The 19,265-nt window shown below is 42.7% G+C and overlaps 1 protein-coding gene across 5 annotated transcripts in view; it reads right to left on the minus strand.

Moving 5' to 3' along the window:
* Window positions 1–278: 278 nt before the first annotated feature.
* Window positions 279–19,265, minus strand: part of Fabp12 (fatty acid binding protein 12) — a 62,975-nt gene continuing 43,988 nt past the window's right edge. The window contains exons 2-6 of one of the 5 annotated variants that reach the window (XM_021196717.2): window positions 18,157–18,361; window positions 8,442–8,562; window positions 5,726–5,898; window positions 3,616–3,717; window positions 279–2,119 (exon numbers count right to left, since the gene is read on the minus strand). In XM_021196717.2, the coding sequence (XP_021052376.1) occupies window positions 2,069–2,119; window positions 3,616–3,717; window positions 5,726–5,898; window positions 8,442–8,514 (399 nt within the window). In that variant the 5' untranslated portion in view covers window positions 8,515–8,562; window positions 18,157–18,361 and the 3' untranslated portion in view covers window positions 279–2,068. Of the gene's footprint in view, window positions 2,120–3,615; window positions 3,718–5,725; window positions 5,899–8,441; window positions 8,563–10,204; window positions 10,480–15,812; window positions 15,889–18,156; window positions 18,362–19,265 lie in introns of those variants that run through there. The other 4 variants (XM_021196719.2, XM_021196718.2, XM_029537818.1 and 1 more) reach the window with 4 other exon arrangements.

The raw sequence follows: 19,265 nt of genomic DNA on the forward strand, positions 1-19,265 counted from the left end.
TAGATTTCTCAGGCATTACAAGTCCAAGTTAATACTTTCAGGTTTTAAAATGTTTGGCTACAATCATTTATTCTGTACATGTGGCTGTGCATGCACCCACATACATGTATATAACAAACATGTGTGTGGAGGTCAGAGGGAGACTCTCAGGGACCCCTGTCCCCTTTTACCATGTGGATCCTAAGGCTTGGTAGCAAGTGCCTTTACCTGCTGACCTGCCTTGCCAGCACTCACAGTTTGAACTCTATTACTGCTATTACACACGAAGACACCAAAAGAACTCTAATAATTATGACTTTTATTTGGGGGGAAGCATCTCGCATCACTGCTGAAGAACACGAATTTTCAGGTTGCAAGCTTAGTTTGTAATTGCTTTGGTACTGATCAGCCGAGGATGTTTACACTAAATATTTAAGCTCTCTGACTCTTAGTCTATGTCTTTATAAATGTCTCACCAAGAAGATGAACTTACTCAGAAAAACTGTCTGGTACAGTAGCTATTGCTGAAGCACAGCTCAAAAACCAATCCGTGCTNAGGTGTGGATTGTGAATTAGGCCCAAATTCGCATGTGACAATCGTGGCTCAGTCTCCAGGCTGTAGGGCTGTTAGGAAGGGTGGGACTAGAGTCCATCTGGAGGGCGTTAGGTCACTGGGGGCTTGCTTTTCAAGGGATTTGAGCCCCTCAATTCCCCCTTTCTCTCTTTGCTCCTTTGCCCATGAGGGGAATAGCTTTGCTTAGTGCACACTCCCTTCCTCAATGTCCTACCTTGCTACAGGCCTAAAATAAAAAGAACTGTTCAGTCATGAACTGATGCCTCTGAGACTGTGAACCAGACAAATTGATAAGCACAGTCTATCATCTGTATTGACATTTATTGTTCATTGCAGGCTATTATCAGCCCAATTATTCAAGTAGGACATTACTTTCTCAAAGATCCACTAGATAGAAAATATTCAACATTAATCAAATTATTTAAATACACTTTGTATCCATTTATTTGTTTCTTTATTTATTCTTGATTTAATGAGATGGGGTATTGCTATGTGGCCTAGACTTATATTCCCAATCATTCTGCTTCCCGGGTGAAGGTATCACAGGTCTGCATGGCCATGACTATATCTGTCTTGTGTTCCTATTGATATGTTGAGAGCATCTAACTTGCAGAATATATCTAAAAGGAGAAATGAAATCATCTGGATTATAAAGAGCTGGTATGCTTTCTTTAGATAATTCCATATCACTTAAATATTCTAAATAATTTAGCTTATTGACATAAGCTAGGTCCTACACATTGTATCAAGGCTGTGGTATGAGAAGATGACTTCATTAAGTGTTGAAAAGAGAAGGCAGATCTGAACCTTCGCTTCTCTTCCCAGACAAAGGTCTCTATCACTGATTTGAATGCAACCCTTGTCGCTAATTACAAAATTAATTCACTAAAGTGGTGTCAGAGCATTCTGTCCAGGTGTTATACTTTTTTTTTTTTTTGCAACCTTTTGCTTATGAATTTCCTAAAATTAGAGTGGACAATGAACTGATTAGAACCTTCGTAGTCCATCTTCAAAGTTAGGTGTCAGATCCACGTGGTGACTAACATAACCCGAGGCCTAATGTGAGGCCTGCTGTGGCTAGAGCAGCGTGCACTCCATCATGGCTGATTTCCACAATGGGACTGCACTTGCAAAGTTCTATGTAACAGAGTTGCACATTTAATTGGAGTGTCCCTTAGTTCTAAATGTGTCTTTCACGTTCAACCCCAGCATAACATTATTATGCCCTAAGCAGTCAAGATTACATTTAATTAGGGTAGATAGACTACGCTTATTGAGAGGTTAAACTGAGTGTTGGTCCTCTCTGAGGATCTGATGTTAGCTGCGCATTGTGCCCATGAGTCTATCCCCTCTCACAGGCTCAATGCTAGACTCTATCACACAGCTATAACTTAAGAAGCCAGTCACATGTTGATACTGTGCAAGCATTCAAAGATCTTACTTGGGAGTTTTATTCAAACAACATCATTAGTTTGGATGACAATTTGAGAGCATCGAGACCTTGAGATGGAGTTCTTAAACTCTCTGGTATGTTCGGGTACAGGTGACATTATTCACTGCACTTTCCTAGGGGATAGAAGATGGAAATGTTTCAGTAAAGCTGATCACGAACACCTAGAAAATATTAACTAAGTGCTGGCCACATAGGGCAATTCTAGTGAGTTTGGAAAGAGATCTTTATTAGATTATACAAATACTGATTATGCCTATTGGGTCTATATATATGGAGTTTGCAATTATATATTCAGGGATCTGAAAAGAGAAGGAAATACAGTTTGGAATCTGAAGCTTTTATTTAAATATTTTAAGGCTCTACATTGAAGCATTTTTGCAATCTTACATACTGCCTAGTTTTTAAATAAGTATACTAACTTACACAAATATAACATTGCGTGGTTTTCAAAGAACAAACTCACATGGTGTCCAGTTCTCTCGGGAAGCCTTCTGAGAAGTACTGTCTGCCACTTAAGGAATCTGGAGTCATGGCGAGGTGAAATGACTTGCCCAAAGTTCTGATTTATAGAGATAAAGCCTTGGAGTCCGGCATTCTTCTCAGTGAACTACACATTAGTTGCTGCCGTTGAACCATGTGGCCTATCGGCTAACGTCCTTATAAGAAGCTATAGACTGATTCTTAATCCTGCCATTTCAGGAAAGGAATTAGATATTTTACAAAATAAAAAACCTCAACCTTCCTTAGAGAAAGAAAACTGGTGTGTCTTGAGGGCGAGGAAAGCACCCCTTGTTTTCCTCAGTGCGGAGTCTGCGTCTTCAACTACTTGGACTATGCAACATCACATCAGAGGTCACCAGAGAAAGCTTGCTTTTCCTTTCTTTTTTCTTTTTCCTTTTTTTCATTTTTGGTGCTGGTAGAGTTTGGGATAAGAATCAGTGCCTGGCTTCCCTCCCCTCTTTAGAAGTGGGAAGGGTGACCTGGAGAGCCTTCCTGAGGGCAGGAGAAAGGATGAAAAAGGCAGGGGAGGAGAGGGAGGGGAGGGGAGGGGTAGGGTGGTAAGTTGGCATTCAGCAACTGAGCTCTAATCCCAACACTCCACACTTTCTGTTTCCTGGACTCTTAGACGGGACAGTGCGCCTTCCTCGCGGAATTAGCGTGAGGTGATAATAATGTGGGATAGTGTGGAAACACATCCTTGCCTTTACTTGCTTGTACTTATCGGTGCACTGAGAACCACCTCAACATGTCAGCTTCACTCCTCTCTAACGTAGAACTTGCTTTTCTCCTGCACAACGACAGACCCGGAGGAACACCACCTTCTGTCAGTGTTGAAGCCCTGATCGCACAACTCTGCGCTTGCTTCACGTGTGAGTGGGAGATCAGGGAGCACAATATTTTTAAAATTCCTTTTAGAGATTCAACTTCTCAACCCATAGGAATTTCAAATTCTTACAAAGATATGGTTATCTGTGAATGTTTCCTTTCAGCTCTTCTAAGAGAGAAGAAGCCAGGCTCGTTTTTTTTTTTTTTTTTTCTGGCTTTAGGGCAGGTAAGTGGGTGCTTTTCTGGTAGACAGTTCGAGACAAGGACACACCAGAGCACTTACCACCACCATTTTCCCATCTACCAGCCTCCTGCAGATCGTGGTTTTCTTGCCATCCCAGTCCTGGACTTGAACCAAGGAGTCGTTATCTAAGATTACTGTACTCTGTAAAACAGAACCAAGGTTAGGTCGGCGCATACGAACCCTGATGTCCCAGAAGGGCTAAATTCCAAGGCAGACTTAAAATGGTATTTACAATTTTTTTGGGTTTTGTTTCAAAACCTTCCTAGCAGCACCTTTGTGGGATGATTCTTCTGGGGAGCAGAAGATTTATAAGAATAAAAAGAAAAACTTAAGAAGTGAAACTTTATCTTTTATAGTCTAGAGAAGGTCTTATCCTTATGCACAGCAAGTTAAGTGTCTGTTTCAAGACATGAGACTAGTTCACGTTCCCAGCGAGGCTGACGGGAGAAAAACATCCCTCTTATGTTCTTCCCAGACAGCATTCCCCAGTTGCTTTGTCTGTACTAAATGCTCTTGCTTCTTTAGTTTCTCTTGACAATTTCATCACAGATATCTGAGATGCCTTTATTAATTGTTTCAGTCAAAATTCTTTCAATTTACATGTACTGGCATTTCAAGTCCCATGTTTATTAAACCTGTCAAAAGGGTATAATAATTCCTTTTATCGGAATATCACCCTTAGCAGAGACACAACTGAGGGCATCAACTCAAACAAACAAACAAACAAACAAAAAGCAAAACCAAAGAATTGTTGATAGACTATAAAAGCAACCACTGGGTGCTGGGAAACAGATAGAAAGCTCCATTGTTGAGGTGATCAATCTACTATGGGGAAACTGGTAACACAATTAATAAAATACAGGGAAAGCATATATTATAAATAAATGCTGCATTTCAATCTGAGTTATGAGATACAAGGAAAACCTATGTGTCTAACATACTGGCTATGAATGCAGAGTCTGGAGTCTCTTTCTTTACCTTGTTCACCAAGGAGACCATGCTTGTAATGGTGCAGTTGCAAGAACAAGGTGTTTAAATCTCCTTTGGGCTGGGACACTGGATATTAAAAGCCATAAACATCCCTCCCCTCTGTGTGTGCGTATTCTTTCTGTCTCTGTCTCTGTCTCTCCGTCTCTCTCTCTCTCTCTCTCTCTCTCTCTCTCTCTCTCTCTCTCTCACACACACACACACACACACACACACACAAAACCTCCTTATCTTCACCCCAACACTTCATATGTATTCTGAGTTACAATTAATTCTCCATTGTCTTTAGCCATTAAGAACCTTAGGCTCATCTGTTTCAGGGTCATGACCTCATATCTGCTAATACCAATCGTGTTCACCGTAAAATTCCATGTGTGAAGCCCACAGAATGACAGGGAGCACTGTTGTTTCTGAGAGAGCTGAGTACCAGCTTAGGTAGACTGCTCTCCAAATGGGGTCCTCTGAGCATCAGTGCAGGACCCAGTGTCTTGTGTGAGTTTTCAAGTGCCCACCAAAGAATTTTATTCTCCCACCCAGGGGCACATGTACTGGCCAACTTCACAGGACCTAGAGCCATCTGGGAGGAAGCTTAAGGAGAATTATCTTGATCAGGTAGGCCTGTTGGTATGTCTGAGGGGTTGCCCTGATGGTTAGCGGATGAAGGAAGCCCCAGCCTCCCCATCCCCCCTTCATGGTACCATTCTCTGTGCTGAGAAATACCTGGGTGGGGGAGGCCGAACCATCTGAGGAGAAGAACCTACTATGGAAGAAAGCAGGCGAGGATGTGTTTGTTTCTCTCTAATCCTGACTGCGGCTGTGATGTGGTAGCTGCCTTGACCTCCCTGAAATGATGGATCTCGACATGGAACTGTGCTCAAATAAACCCGTCTTCTCTAGGTTTCTTCTTGTCTGGGTATTTATTTAGCTCATTGGCAGAAATAAAACTAGAGCGAGTAATAAAATACATCTCACACTTCCGAGGGATAAAATGCATGAATCCAAAGGGATCGTAATGTGTATTTGCCTTCAAGATCTTCAAGCTTAGTGTTTAGGCAAAAGTTTGTTTAGGAGATTCTTGAAATGTATGTTGGCTGTTGCATCCTAATACAATATCTCTAATTAATAATAATCCCTAATTTGCAGGATCTGCTCCAGGCCTCACCTTGCTTTTGCGGCCACGTGGTGTGATTTCCTCAAACTCCTCGCCCAGCTTGAAGGAAATCTCCTGGTTTTTAAAGATGCTTCTGGTTTTGATGGTGATCAGGTCTCCGTCTGTGCTGATGGTCACTGTGGGCTTTGCCAGACAGCCCAGTTTCCTGCTGGCTCTCCCCACTCCTGGGAGGACGGTAATGGACAAATAGTTACATCTGTTGTTGATTTCAAGGACTCCTTCTATTTGCACAATTCTTTCCCAAGGAGGAGGATTCTGCAGTAGGCAGGCCTCATGCTATATGGATTTAAATATCTATTTTTCTTGTATTTACTTATTTGTGTGTGGTATGTGTGTATGCATGTTTGTGTTATATTTACTTATTTGTGTGGTGTATGTGTACATGTGTTTGGTTTATATTTACTTGTGTGTAGTGTGTGTGTGCATGTAATGTGTGTGTAGTATGTGTGTAGTGTGTGTGCAGTGTGTGTAGTATATGTGTAGTGTGTAGTGTGTTGTGTGTGTGTAGTGTGTGTGTAGTGTATAGTGTGTGTGTAGTGTGTGTGTAGTGTATAGTGTGTGTGTAGTGTGTGTAGTGTGTGTATAGTGTGTGTGTATAGTGTATGTGTAGTGTGTAGTGTGTGTAGTGTGTGTATATAGTGTGTGTGTGTAGTGTGTAATGTGTGTGTAGTGTGTGTGTGTAGTGTGTGTGGGTATAGTGTGTGTGTAGTGTGTATGTATAGTGTGTGTGTGTGTAGTGTGTGTATATAGTGTGTGTGTAGTGTGTGTGTGGTGTGTGTGTGTGTGTAGTGTGTGTATATAGTGTGTGTGTATAGGGTATGTGTAGTGTGTAGTGTGTGTGTAGTGTGTGTGAGTATAGTGTGTGTAGTGTGTAGTGTGTGTGTATAGTGTGTGTGTGTGTAGTGTGTGTATATAGTGTGTGTGTAGTGTGTGTGTGTAGTGTATGTAGTGTGTGTATAGTGTGTGTGTTTAGGGTATGTGTAGTGTGTAGTGTGTGTAGTGTGTGTGTAGTGTGTGTGTAGTGTGTGTAGTGTGTGTGTAGTGTGTGTGTAGTGTATAGTGTGTGTGTAGTGTGTGTGTATGTGAGTTTGGGTTGTTTGCTCTCTATTACACTTTTTAATGTTATATATTTTATTATTTAAAAATTGCAAATAAATAAAAACATTATACACCGAAACTTACCAAACACAAAGTTTTATACAACTCAGTACTACATATTTTATTGTGACAAAATACCCATAAGACAAATTTACTATTAAATGTGCAATAACTAACATTATATGCATTATAATGTTGTACAGTCAACTCTCTATAGATGGGGTCTTAAACATATAATTAAATTGAATTGATTGGCATTCACCTTTTCTTTCTTCTTATATTTATGTCTTGAAGATTTCCATGTCAGTACATAAAGATATTTTTTTCTGCATGTGCATCATCTTCTATGAGATGCATATACCAAAGTTCATTTTTTTCTATCCCCATTGAAGACTAATACATTTCTATTTTTGTTGCTACAAATAATGGTTCAGTGAACTGCCTTGTGCATATAGTTTTTAGTAGTCCATGTAGGAATGCTTTCAATAGAAATAGAATTCCATGGGTGGGAAACAATGTGGAATCTAGCAGGTGACTTGGGGGAATATTGTAATGTGTTTGTTTTTTTTTTTAATAGTATAGAATAGAGTTTATTTAGGGCAAGGGGGGAGTTAAGAAGGTGGTAGTGGGAGGAGGAGAGAGAGAGAGAGAGAGAGAGAGAGAGAGAGAGAGAGAGAGAATAGAGAAGTAGAGGCCGGCCATGAACACTAGGAGAGAGGGGGGAAGGGAAGGGGGCAGTGAATAGCCCAAGAGGGCAAGAGAGAAACAAGGGAGCTGTAATGTGTTTCTCCTGTTTCCTGTTGGTATATAAACATGGCATATATCATGTTGGATAACAGCTTCCAAATTATTCATGTCCTAATTCCCAGGCCCCGTGGCTATTACCTCACCTGCTGAGGGAACTCAGAAGGCGTGCAGCGCAGAGATTATAAGGAGATTATCCTGGATGGTAAAGGAACCCTCTGTAATCATGGTGTGCCCATAAGAGAATGAAGGCATTGGAGAGATGGCTCAGAGGGGTGAAGAAAAGCCTTGTGACCTAAATTCAACACCAGAACACACACAACGTGGAAGGAAAAAAAAACCCACAGATATGTCCTCTGACCTCGACACCATACCATGACACATATGCACACACACACACACACACACACACACACACCATGTTCACATAGAATAATAAATATAGAAAGAAAAGTATAGAAGGAAGAAATGCAGAGGGAACATGGCAGCAAGGGTAGAGCTATGGTCACATTCCAAGGAAAGCCGGCAGCCATCAGAGGCAAGAAAACAAAAGTCCCTAAACATTAGAGCCAGTGTCTATAAAATCGGTTACGATTTTAAAGTATGTCTTTATTATAAGTTATTTACTAAAGTAGTTTTCTGTTTAATAAATGGGTCCATGGAGATTATACCAATTTCAATCTGGTCTATACAGAACTGTATTTTGTTGGTGAATCAACTTTTTTTTATGTGAAATTAAAGGGACCAGATGACTCTTATTTCACACACACACGTCATATGTCACCAAAGTATCATTCATGCTGGATATAATGTATACATAAACATGGCTGCTGCTGGGCATAAAACACCTGTAAACATGGCTTACCCAATTCCTTCATGTAGTTTTCAAAATTGTCACAAGAAACAGATTTCCATGTTCCTTGAAGCTGGTCCACCATTGCGTCTCAGAGAAAACCACTTCATATGGACATGTGCACTGGTGTTCCCTGAAATGGGTTTGGAACATGTTTTTAAAACAACTCTGAATACGGAAAACAGTAAGAAGACTAGGAGGAAAATTATCTTATTCCACAAGACTCCTGTGCCCAGGTCTTCATCTCCCCGAGGTGATTTGTAGAAAGCCGACAGGATGGCTGACTGGTGGTTTTATATTCCTTCATAGTCTTCTTGATGCTTTAAACTAAAAGGCAGAGTATGCATACATAGTACCTAACATTTGAAATTTTTGTAGTCAGGATCCAGGCAGTGGTAGCAAACATCTTTAGCCCCAGCACTTGGGAAGCACAGACAGGAGGATCTTTGAGGGTAGTCCTGGTGAGAACCGCCATTATATGCTGCTTGCGCAAAGGACTAACACATGTGAGAGGAAGAAGGCTTCTCCGGTGTGTGGCCAGCTCTCCTCAGCTGGCCTCACTCCGACAGCTCCAGACACTGTCAGTAAGCTCCTTAGAGTGGCTTCTCGTCTTTTCAACCTTGACTGTAACACTCTACTATCTACAAGTACTTGCACTGGCTCAAAAATTTGTGACCAGAGTAGGACAGGAAACACAGCAACTAGAGAGTAGGACTCCAAACAGCATCATTCTGTGTCACCATCTTCTGCGGACTTCCCAGTGGGTTCTAAGCAGTGCTTGTTGTCTAATGTTGGTGTATGGACATTAAGAAAGGTGGGTGTTACAAAATTCCTTAAGACTGGAAAGGTGGCCCAGCTTCTGTTATTCCCATTAAAATGTTGTTTCCAAACCCCTCATCAACTGTGAAGACAAATTAACCAGGTCAACTGCTTTTATAACAATTATCCAACAAACCTAAATGGAGCAACTCGTGTTGTATGCCTAAGAGGACCAATCTACTTTATGTATACTACTGACTAGATAGGTATCCCAGCCATCGTGGTAAAGAGAAAATATTTTGGTTAGTTCTTCTTTCGGAAGCTAGGCAACCTGATATTATGGTTTAGTGATGTTAATGTATAAATACTGTAAGTTTATGACCACTCCATACAGTAGCCATGAGTAAGAAATGACCTGGTGGTTCTCAAATAGAAGGCATTAAAATTCCCACGAAGAACAGGCTACTACCCATGTTAGGTGCATATTGTCCCTCCACCGTAAGGCCATAGCCCCTGGTGTGCTGAAACCTCCTTAACAAGACACCACAGGGGAACGATGTTACTCTGTGGCTGGCAATTTAGACCTTTGGAAGACTTAACTATGACACAGAGTTCAGGCTGACTTCTGTCTCTAGCCCTGACTCCTCTATTCATGAGGCAGCAGCTGAAGTTCAAGCAGGAGCTACCCTCACAGGCAAGGTTGTTTTGTTGCTTGGTTGTTCAAGTGATGGATGCTTTCTGGTGTTCATTAATAAGAGTCGAACATCTCCATTCCATTCTGCACCAGCCACGCCTGTTTGCAAATCTCCAGTCCACCCTAGTGGATTCCCAAACAGCCTAAGTGGTTATTATTAGTCTACCTGCTTCTGCATCTGTATTCCTGTCCCAAGCCACTGTTCCCCCCACATGAAATAGATGACAGATACACCACTTTGTCCATGGAAACAATTTCCCTCCCTACTTCTTAAGCCCCTTTCCACTACTAAAGTGATAAACTAAGGGCCTTTATAACTCACCCCAACACTGAGCAGCTAACACGTAAAGCATGTTCACACGCACACCTTTTAATTGGTTTATACCTGTCTCCATATTTTCCTAGGTACCATCTGAGGGCGGGGGCTTCTGGTATTGTGATAGGTGACAAATGAGTCAGGGACACTTGTTTATGAGGTTACCTTGTGACTTTTGAAGTTACTGAGCTTGGTCTCGGGTGCACAGTTAACTTATGAGGGACTGCTGCACAGGTCACTCTTACGGTGGACTGCTGCTGACCTGTGGGGGTGATGACTCTGTGTAGCTAAGGAACCCAGATCATAATGGATAGTTCCATCCCTGTTGACTCCTCTACTTCAGAATTCCATTGCTACTAACTCCATAACACAGGAATTTTTTTTTTATTAAAATGCACATATGTCAGGTCGGGTGGTGGTGGCGCACGCCTTTAATCCCAGCACTTGGGAGGCAGAGGCGTGCAGATTTCTGAGTTTGAGGCCAGCCTGGTCTACAAAGTGAGTTCCAGGAGAGCCAGGGCTACACAGAGAAACCCTGTCTCAAAAAAACAAAACAACAACAACAAAAAAATGCACCTATGTCTGTTGCTAATGGTGTGACCTTGCCTTAAAACATCAGAAGTCTATCTTGTAATGTCCCATACACATACTAGATAATACTGTTTTGTTTGTTTGTTTGTTTTTTCTGTCACTATAACCCAGGATCTGAGGGATTATCAATCATGGCTCAAGTTGTTACTGTATCCCCAACTTGTGCAGATTGTCTTCATGAATGCTGCTCTACTCAAAGCAAGAAGACTTTCATCTGCAACACCGTCTGGGGAACATTACTTGATTATATTAATACCTTGAATTAAAGGTTTCTATAATATGTTAGTAGTAGAGACAAAATACAGTAATTTGTATTTTGGAGAGATGACCTTAAGTGGTCTTGACAAAGCTGGACACCTCAGTCTACAAAAGGAGAAGAACCCTCAATAATGACCAATTTTGAGATTTATTTTATTTTTTAACTCTCTGTGTGTCCATGTGTGGTTAGGTGCACATGAGTGCAGGTGGCCTCTGCGGCAGAGTTGCTGGGTCTATCTGGAGGGTGAGCAGTTGTGAGCATAGGTGCTTGGAACCGAACCCAGGTCCTTTAAAAAAGAAGTATATCTTTTTAACCCCTGAGCCATCTCTTGAGCCTCAGAATTATGTTTTTCTGTTTGTTTTTCTTTGATGAGAATTTGCTTTCGTTTATGTTTGATATAAGGTCTCACTATATAACCCTGATGTCTGAAAATACCAATGTAGACCAGACTGGCCTTGAATGCACAGAAATCCCACTGGAATTCGAGGGTATGACACCACACTTAGCTCATCACCAATGTTAACCCCCACACTCTGAATTGCACGTCTCTCCGTGCTCATTCCTTCTGACTCATAAGATGGTGTGTGTGTGTGTGTGTGTGTGTGTGTGTGTGTGTGTGTGTGTGTGTGATCACAACAGCAGAGGTTAACACAGCCCTGGAACGAAGGTGCAGACACATACTGTCTGCTCCTTAAAAATGCAGATTGTCATGATCTTTTCCAATCTTTCTTGGTTGGGATACAGAATGACTAACCACTGTGTGCACCTCTGCAGTAAGGATGTGTTCATCTGTGCTAGGGAAATAAATACCCATCAAGCACATCCAGCCAGAGTTTTGGTATAATCTGAGTTTGCAAAAGCCTATGGTCACCCTCCAGGATGTATGTGGTTTATGTGGATTAAATAAGTGGTTTAAATAAGGTATGTGCCGTACACTGCTTTCTACGTTTTAGGCCAGTTACAGAGTAGCATGAATATCTGTCACTTGTCTCTATTACTATTACTAAATGCAATTTTATTTTTGGATCTGCTAGGCATGAAGCATGGGGTGTTAAATACAATAGACAGGCATGCCACCATTGAGCCACACTGTAAATCCCCCAAACACAACATTATTTGATATACTTATTGCCAGATCAGGAAAACGGGTAAAGTTGGGGAAATGCTGAAATGTGGCCCCTGTTGAGGGAATTATATTCTTGGCTTTGGGCGGTAAAGGGCTGCCATCTGTCCCCACTGTCCTTCAGATTCTCTCCATTCCCTTTGTTATCAATGGGCCAAACTCAACGCAACCCTGGAAGAGCAACTGAAACTTAGTGGCTCTGTGGTCCCTCCCATTGGTGCATTTCTTATCACCTCATAAATGATGTAGCATCTGAACTCAGGGAACATACTCATTTGATTTTACACACACACACACACACACACACACACACACACACACACACACACACACTTTCTATAGAAAGATACAGACACTATACAGATGTACATTGAGCTTTAAACTACTACAAAGAAGATGATTACCATGCAAGAGTTTCCAGCTTTTTGTCATACTGAATTTCATCTGATCCTTATGGAATACTGTAGAGCTAGGGAAAGCTCCCTGTGCACTTCGTGCCTGCAGAATGAAAGATCCCCACTCTGTTTTTCCTTTCACAGGGAGACTTGAAGGAGACACACAGAATTCTTATGGAAGAATTTTGAAACTGTGCTAAAATGACCCATGCTTTCATATGGATGTCTAACAACGTAGCATGAGCCTGTAGAATAGGTATTTTGTTGTTGTTGTTGTTGTTTTGTTTTGGGGGGTTGTTTTGGTTTTTTTTTTTTTGTTTTTGTTTTTGTTTTTGGTTTTGGTTTGGTTTGGTTTGGTTTTTTTCAAGACAGGGTTTCTCTGTGTAGCCCTGGCTGTCCTGGAACTCACTTTGTAGACCAGGCCAGCCTGGAACTCAGAAATCTGCCTGCCTCTGCCTCGGTATTTTTATTGCCCAATTTGTATTGAATTATTGGTTTGTAACATTCATAATATCAAACAATCTTATCAATATGAAACGTTTTTATTTTTAACTTTTAAACTATATTTGAAACATGACTTCATTCAACAAAAAGTCATATTTGGATTCTTTCTTTTAAACATTTATGAGAGGAAATTAAGAGCAGAGCATCAGTTTATTATATTCCAGAGGATGTAAGACTCCCAAGCCATATACATTTTCAGACTATAATAAATAACATCAAACTGTAGAGGGGCAGAGAGGAGAAACAATTAGAGAAAAACATCATTTTCTCCCTCTTGCTGGGAGTAGATGTCTATTTACTAAGTCAGGGATCCTATGTAACACCTAAGGTCTACTGGCAGTGAGTGGTATTTGGAAAATTATGATTATTTTACATCATACTTCTACATTTTCATTGCCATTTCTATAAAAATTTATGTCTGTTCTTTAAATAACTGGAGGGGGTATAATTACATCATTTCCTTCTTCCTTTTCCTCTTTCCACACCTTTTCGAGTACCCTCCTTTCCTCTTTATTCGTTCGTTGTTGTTACAAATGTAGGTGTGCATGTTCCTAGATACATAAGCTTAACCTGCTCAGTCTGTGTGGTGCTGTGTGTGATGCTGTGTGTGATGGTGTGTGTGATGCTGTGTGTGATGCTGTGTGTGATGGTGTGTGTGATGCTGTGTGTGATGGTGTGTGTGATGCTGTGTGTGATGGTGCGCGTGATGCTGCGTGTGATGCTGTGCGTGATGCTGTGCGTGGTGCTGTGTGATGCTGTGTGTGATGCTGTGTGTGATGCTGTGTGCATGATGCTGTGTGTGATGCTGTGTGTGATGCTGTGTGTGATGGTGTGTGTGATGGTGTGCATGATGCTGTGTGTGATGCTGTGTGTGATGGTGTGTGTGATGCTGTGTGTGATGCTGTGTGTGATGCTGTGTGTGATACTGTGTGTGGATGTTCTCAAGGCTGGGCTGTTGGCAGAGGATAATCAACTGTGTGCTCCTCCCTAGGGAGGACTACTTCTCCTCCCCTCCGCATTCCTTGCATGTCTATAATGTTTCTGTGAAGGGTTAAGGCCTCATGAGCTTCTCCCATCCATGTCCGCAGGTTTATTCATGTTGTGCTTGTTCAGGCCCTGTTTAAACAGCCATGTCGGTGAGACAATATGGGTGTAACTTCTGACATTTCTTAGAGACATGATCTCACAGAAAATCCTCTGGTCCCCCCTCTGGCTCTTATAGTCTTTCTTCCTTCCCCTCCTCCACAATGATCCCTGAGCCTTAGGAGCAGGAGCTGTGTGGTTTATCAGCTGGGACTGGACTCCACAACCCTGCCTTTTGGGTGGTTATGGTCTCTACAATGATCTGCGTCTGTTTGGTGCAAGGTGAAGCTCCCTTGATGAGGGTGAGGACTACATTTAATCTGTGGCTATGGGAACAAATACTTAGAACGTAGTTGGGGATTGTGCTGGTTACATGGAAAATGGTGACTGTAAGTTCTCCAAGATTCACGACTTTACAACCCTGGGTGGTTGGCTAGGCTTCCAGTACCCGGCATGAAGTTTCTCTGTCTGAGTAAATCTAACTGGAGAGCTGTTAGTTACTGCCAAGGTGTGCATGCCACTACTACACCTCAGGAGTACTACACCTCAGGAGTACTACACCTCAGGAGTACTACACCTCAGGAGTACTACACCTCAGGAGTACTACAGCCCAGGAGTACTACACCTCAGGACTGTCATGCTGTGCTGCTTGCTGCATGTGGTTTGTAGGCATCCTAACTAGGTAGGACTCTTGGTTACTTCCCTCAAGCTTGCATGGCCCCCTCTGTTACCATGAGAGATAGTCCTTGGGGAGGAGGCTTTCCAGTCAGTTCCAGCTCGGGGGCCTACTTCTGTAAGGTATCTTCAGAAAACCTCCCACATTGGGAGGAACTAAGGGAAATAGCAACAACTTGTAATGTTTGGGGAAACTTTGTACACCTGTAGCAAACAACTCAAAGGGGGCTTCTCAAGCCAGGTACTGGGTTTTTGTTCAATAATCTATGGTTCTTGTGATAGCCCAGATTAAGTGGGTATTTTTAAGAAGAGGTTGCTATGTGAAATCCACAAAATAAAATAAGCTGTGGATGCCGTATTGGGCTGTGCTTTCCTTCTGTCCCAGGCTCTCAGCTAATTCAAGCTGATGCTGGAATTGGTTCCTGGTGCTATGTGCCTCTAGGCTGGGGATGTGGAGGCTTCCTGCTGGGATGAATAAGGACTAGCCCTTGAGCCTGAGGCTTATGATTCAGACCTGCTGTGTTCCCACACTTCGCTGGCCTGGTTCCTGGAGCAGAAGCTGTCTAAGCACTCTCCACAGGTTGTCACCAAGTGACTGCATCCAACTGTCCTAGGACAGCAGGGGCCCCAGGGTTCCCCAGCACAGCATGCATTAATGAATATGCCGACTCTCCAAGCTGCCCTGTCTTCTTAAACACAATTTAGGATTAGGCTCGGAAATGTACATTGTATTTCTAGAGTTTCTCCCAGATATGCCTCTAGTGTCTCTCTTGAGATGACTCAGGTCTAAGGCCCAGCAATTAAACAACTGCTCTAGACTATGGATTATCAGGGTGTGAACATGTCTAATGGTTTTAAGGGTGCGACCCCGGTGGTGTTAATTGTTGCTTGACAATTAATATCACCTGAGAGACCCACCTCTGGGCATGCCTGTGGGGGTTATCTTAATGTGGTCACTGGTGTGGGAATCTCTGTCTTACTTACCTGGGCAAGAGACCCTGGGCTGCAGGAAATGAGAGAGGCTGCTGTACCACAGCAAGCAGGCATCTGTGGGTCTCCGTGCCACTGGGCCTTGCTCTCGTGATGGACTGCAGTTAGAACTGTGAGCTGAATGAAACCTCTCTTTCTCAAGTGGTATCAAGTAAGATTCTTAGGTCAGATATTTTATCCCACAGTAGGACAAATATTCAGGCACTGGTCTTAGGTCCAACAGCAGCATCTACAAAGACAAAGACCCTACTATGGCCTGCTAAATCAGAAACTCTGGAGAAAGGGCCCCAAAACTGGTATTCATAGTTAGTTCTCTGGGTAATGCTGATGCATGCTGACGTTTGAGATCCCATTCCCCATACTTAGACTCATTTACAAAGAGAAAACTAGTAACTTCAGAAACTGAGCAAACATCCATCACCTTACCATCTGACCCATACCTGGTACCAATTGACCTGATACGCAGAGGTGACTTGAGAAGCGCTTGGCCTCTGAGTCTTTATACAGATTACCCAGAACCCAAACTGAGTCACAATGTAATAGCTGACACATAAAGAAATTAGAGGGAATTTCCACATGAGCTTCTGAAAAGTGCCAACGTTGTAACAGAAAAAAAAAATCTGAGAAATTGTTACAAAATGGAGGAAACCTACCTCTCAAGTTGACTCTGTGGGATTTGGGTGGGGTAAAGATGCAGAGTGATGTGAGATTTGGAAAGTGTTGGAGGTAAAGGGTAAACTTAGCCATTTCTTTCTTGGATGAATGTTCAGAAGATAGCAATATCAACATTCCCGAGGATGGAGGTTTGGGCCTCTTACTTTGAAAGGTCATCTATCAGACACTTGCTCAAGTGAAGGATCGGTGGCATTTCCCTATTTGAGCTCCCTCCAACTTCCTCAAAAACAGAGAAAACAAACACACAGGCACCAACTCCCATTATGACCAGAACCTCAGCAAAGTTAGCCTAAGGCTTAACTCTGTGGTCTCTATACCATGACAAGGCAAAAGCTAGAGGTCTGTTTGGTGTTTTGGGTTTTTTCCCCCCTTGGTTTCAAAACCTCTGTTCAAAGCAAGGTCCTGATTTGGGACCTAGAATAGGAAACTATGTGAATGGAAAAATAGCAGCAGCAGCAACAGAGGAGTTTGGAAAGCCTGTACTTACTTGTGTAAGTGCTGTGTGGCCTCCTTCGTCTTGACAAATCCACACTCAAACATGAAATGTTAGCAAAATGAGCAACCACGGGAAGGCTATATTGTTTTTTCAAGTTCTCTTGTAAATCTAGACTCATTTCAATATTTAAAAATTCAAAAACAACATGACAAAAATTAAAAATAAAATAGAAGTGTGATTGATAAACAGCAATATTGGTGTCCCCCTGAAGCTGTTGGCACAGCAGTGATCAGAACTAACCCCCACTTTTCTAAGAATGTGCTGCCCATATGAGTCACATATGATAAAAATTAAGTCTGTTCTTTACCATTAACCCGAAATTTAGCACAGTTCAGCCTGTCAGCACTTGAAATGAGCATCTGTTCTGGTTACTGAACATTTCAAACTCCTTCAGTTCACCAAAATTCTGTACCTTCCTCTGGCTCCCATCCTTGCACGGTGTCTCCTCTGATGCAGCTCAAATTGTATCTTGTGTTTACAAGACATTTTCTTTTCTAAAAATCCTAGAATTTGGGCATCACACATCTGAATTCCCAGCAGGGCAAAGGCAGAAGGACCCAGGGTTCAAGATCTTCCTAAATTACACTGTCAACCCCTATCAAAAATGGTAGAATGCTTGCCCAGAAAGCAAGAGCCCAAGAGTCAATTCCCTACATCACGTGTCATGATTTCTACTCTGTGACCACATAACTACAAGAGGCAATCTAAGGGAAGGAAGGGGTTATCCACTCACAACTTAAAGACAGATATAACCCATCACAGTGAGGAAGGCGTGGCTGCAGGAGCATGAGACAGCAGTCAGGAGACAGGAGAGTAGACAAGAAGCAGGACCAAGCTGATAAACCAGAGCCCTGCCTCCAACAGCCCACTTCCTAGCACAGGCTCCAGCCCCTAAGGGTTACACCACCTGCAAACATCACCACCATTGACACCATACCACCATGCAAAACAGAACAACAGAAGATGACAGAATCTTGCCTTGCCTCTGGTCTTTAAGACGATATCTGTGTTTGAAACAATGCTACAGCTCTGTGCCCCGGACTTTCCTGTAACTTTACATTTTTTCCAAATCCTATCTTTAATGATGGTTCTTAAACATGTTAACTTCCCTTGTAGCCCATCACCCACCAGAGGTAGTGGAAAAGAAAGGATATGGATGAAGTGGACCTGTTTAGAAAGGACCTGTTGTCCTTGGAACAACTCCCATCTATGCTGTCTGGAAATCGGCAGTTCGGTTCACAGGATAGCAGTGGCAGCTAACACTTCATGAATACACCACCAGTCCAGTTCAGTAGTCAGGTTAGCAACAGCCGTGACAGGAACTAGCAGAGATGGCCCAGCCTCCGCCTCGGCTGGAGTCAGCAGGATGGACCTGGAGGGACACCAGAAGTTTTCAGCTGTGCCTCTCTCAGGGAAGCAAAGATCAGTGAAGATGTGAGACTCACTAGTGTTGCTCAGCTAGCTGTACCAGCTGGCCAAGCTCTGTCTTCGTCACTCCATGGACTCCTGTTTATATCCTCCAAACATCAAGTGTCCTCCATGTGTGTTGTCTCAGCCAAAGTCCATGGGCTCTGAGATGGGGCTCGACTACGCAAAGTCAGGCAGAGCAATACATCTGTGTTGTTAGCAGAGAGCCCCTCATCATGCTTGCTTTAGCGTAACATCCTCTCTCCTGTGTCTGCTTCAGTGAAACGTTCCTTCATGAGTCTGCCTTAGCCTTTCACCTGTGTCCACTTCAGGACAACACTCCTTCCTGCACAACACTCCTGTGCCCCAGCACATCTGAGTCCAAGAACCCTTACACTTACACTTCACTCCACCTCACGCATAACCAGCTGTGATGGCTGGACTGAGAATGGCCCCAGACATTCACGGCTTGGATGCTTGACCCACAGCTGTGGAACAACACTTTAGCAATCGTGGCCTGCTTAGAAGAGGTTTCTCACTGGCAGGGGCTTTGAGGTTTTGAAAGCCCACACCACTCTCAACGAGCTCTCTGCTGGTGTCTTATCACAACAACAGAAAAGTGAGAAAGACACCACCCGACCTGTTAGATACTACTGCCTAGAAGTCTTTGACGTGCAGGGCCGCTCAGGTTGCGGTGGGTTCTACATCTGAGCCAGCAAGCTATGAATCACAAGTATACCCTGCCAGTATGTAGCTAGTTTGTACTTTCTTCCTTTTTTTTTTTTTTTTTTTTTTTGGTTTTTCGAGACAGGGTTTCTCTGTGTAGCCCTGGCTGTCCTGGACCTCACTCTGTAGACCAGGCTGGCCTC

This window comes from Mus pahari, chromosome 4, assembly GCF_900095145.1.
Source record: "Mus pahari chromosome 4, PAHARI_EIJ_v1.1, whole genome shotgun sequence".
NCBI lineage: Eukaryota > Metazoa > Chordata > Mammalia > Rodentia > Muridae > Mus > Mus pahari.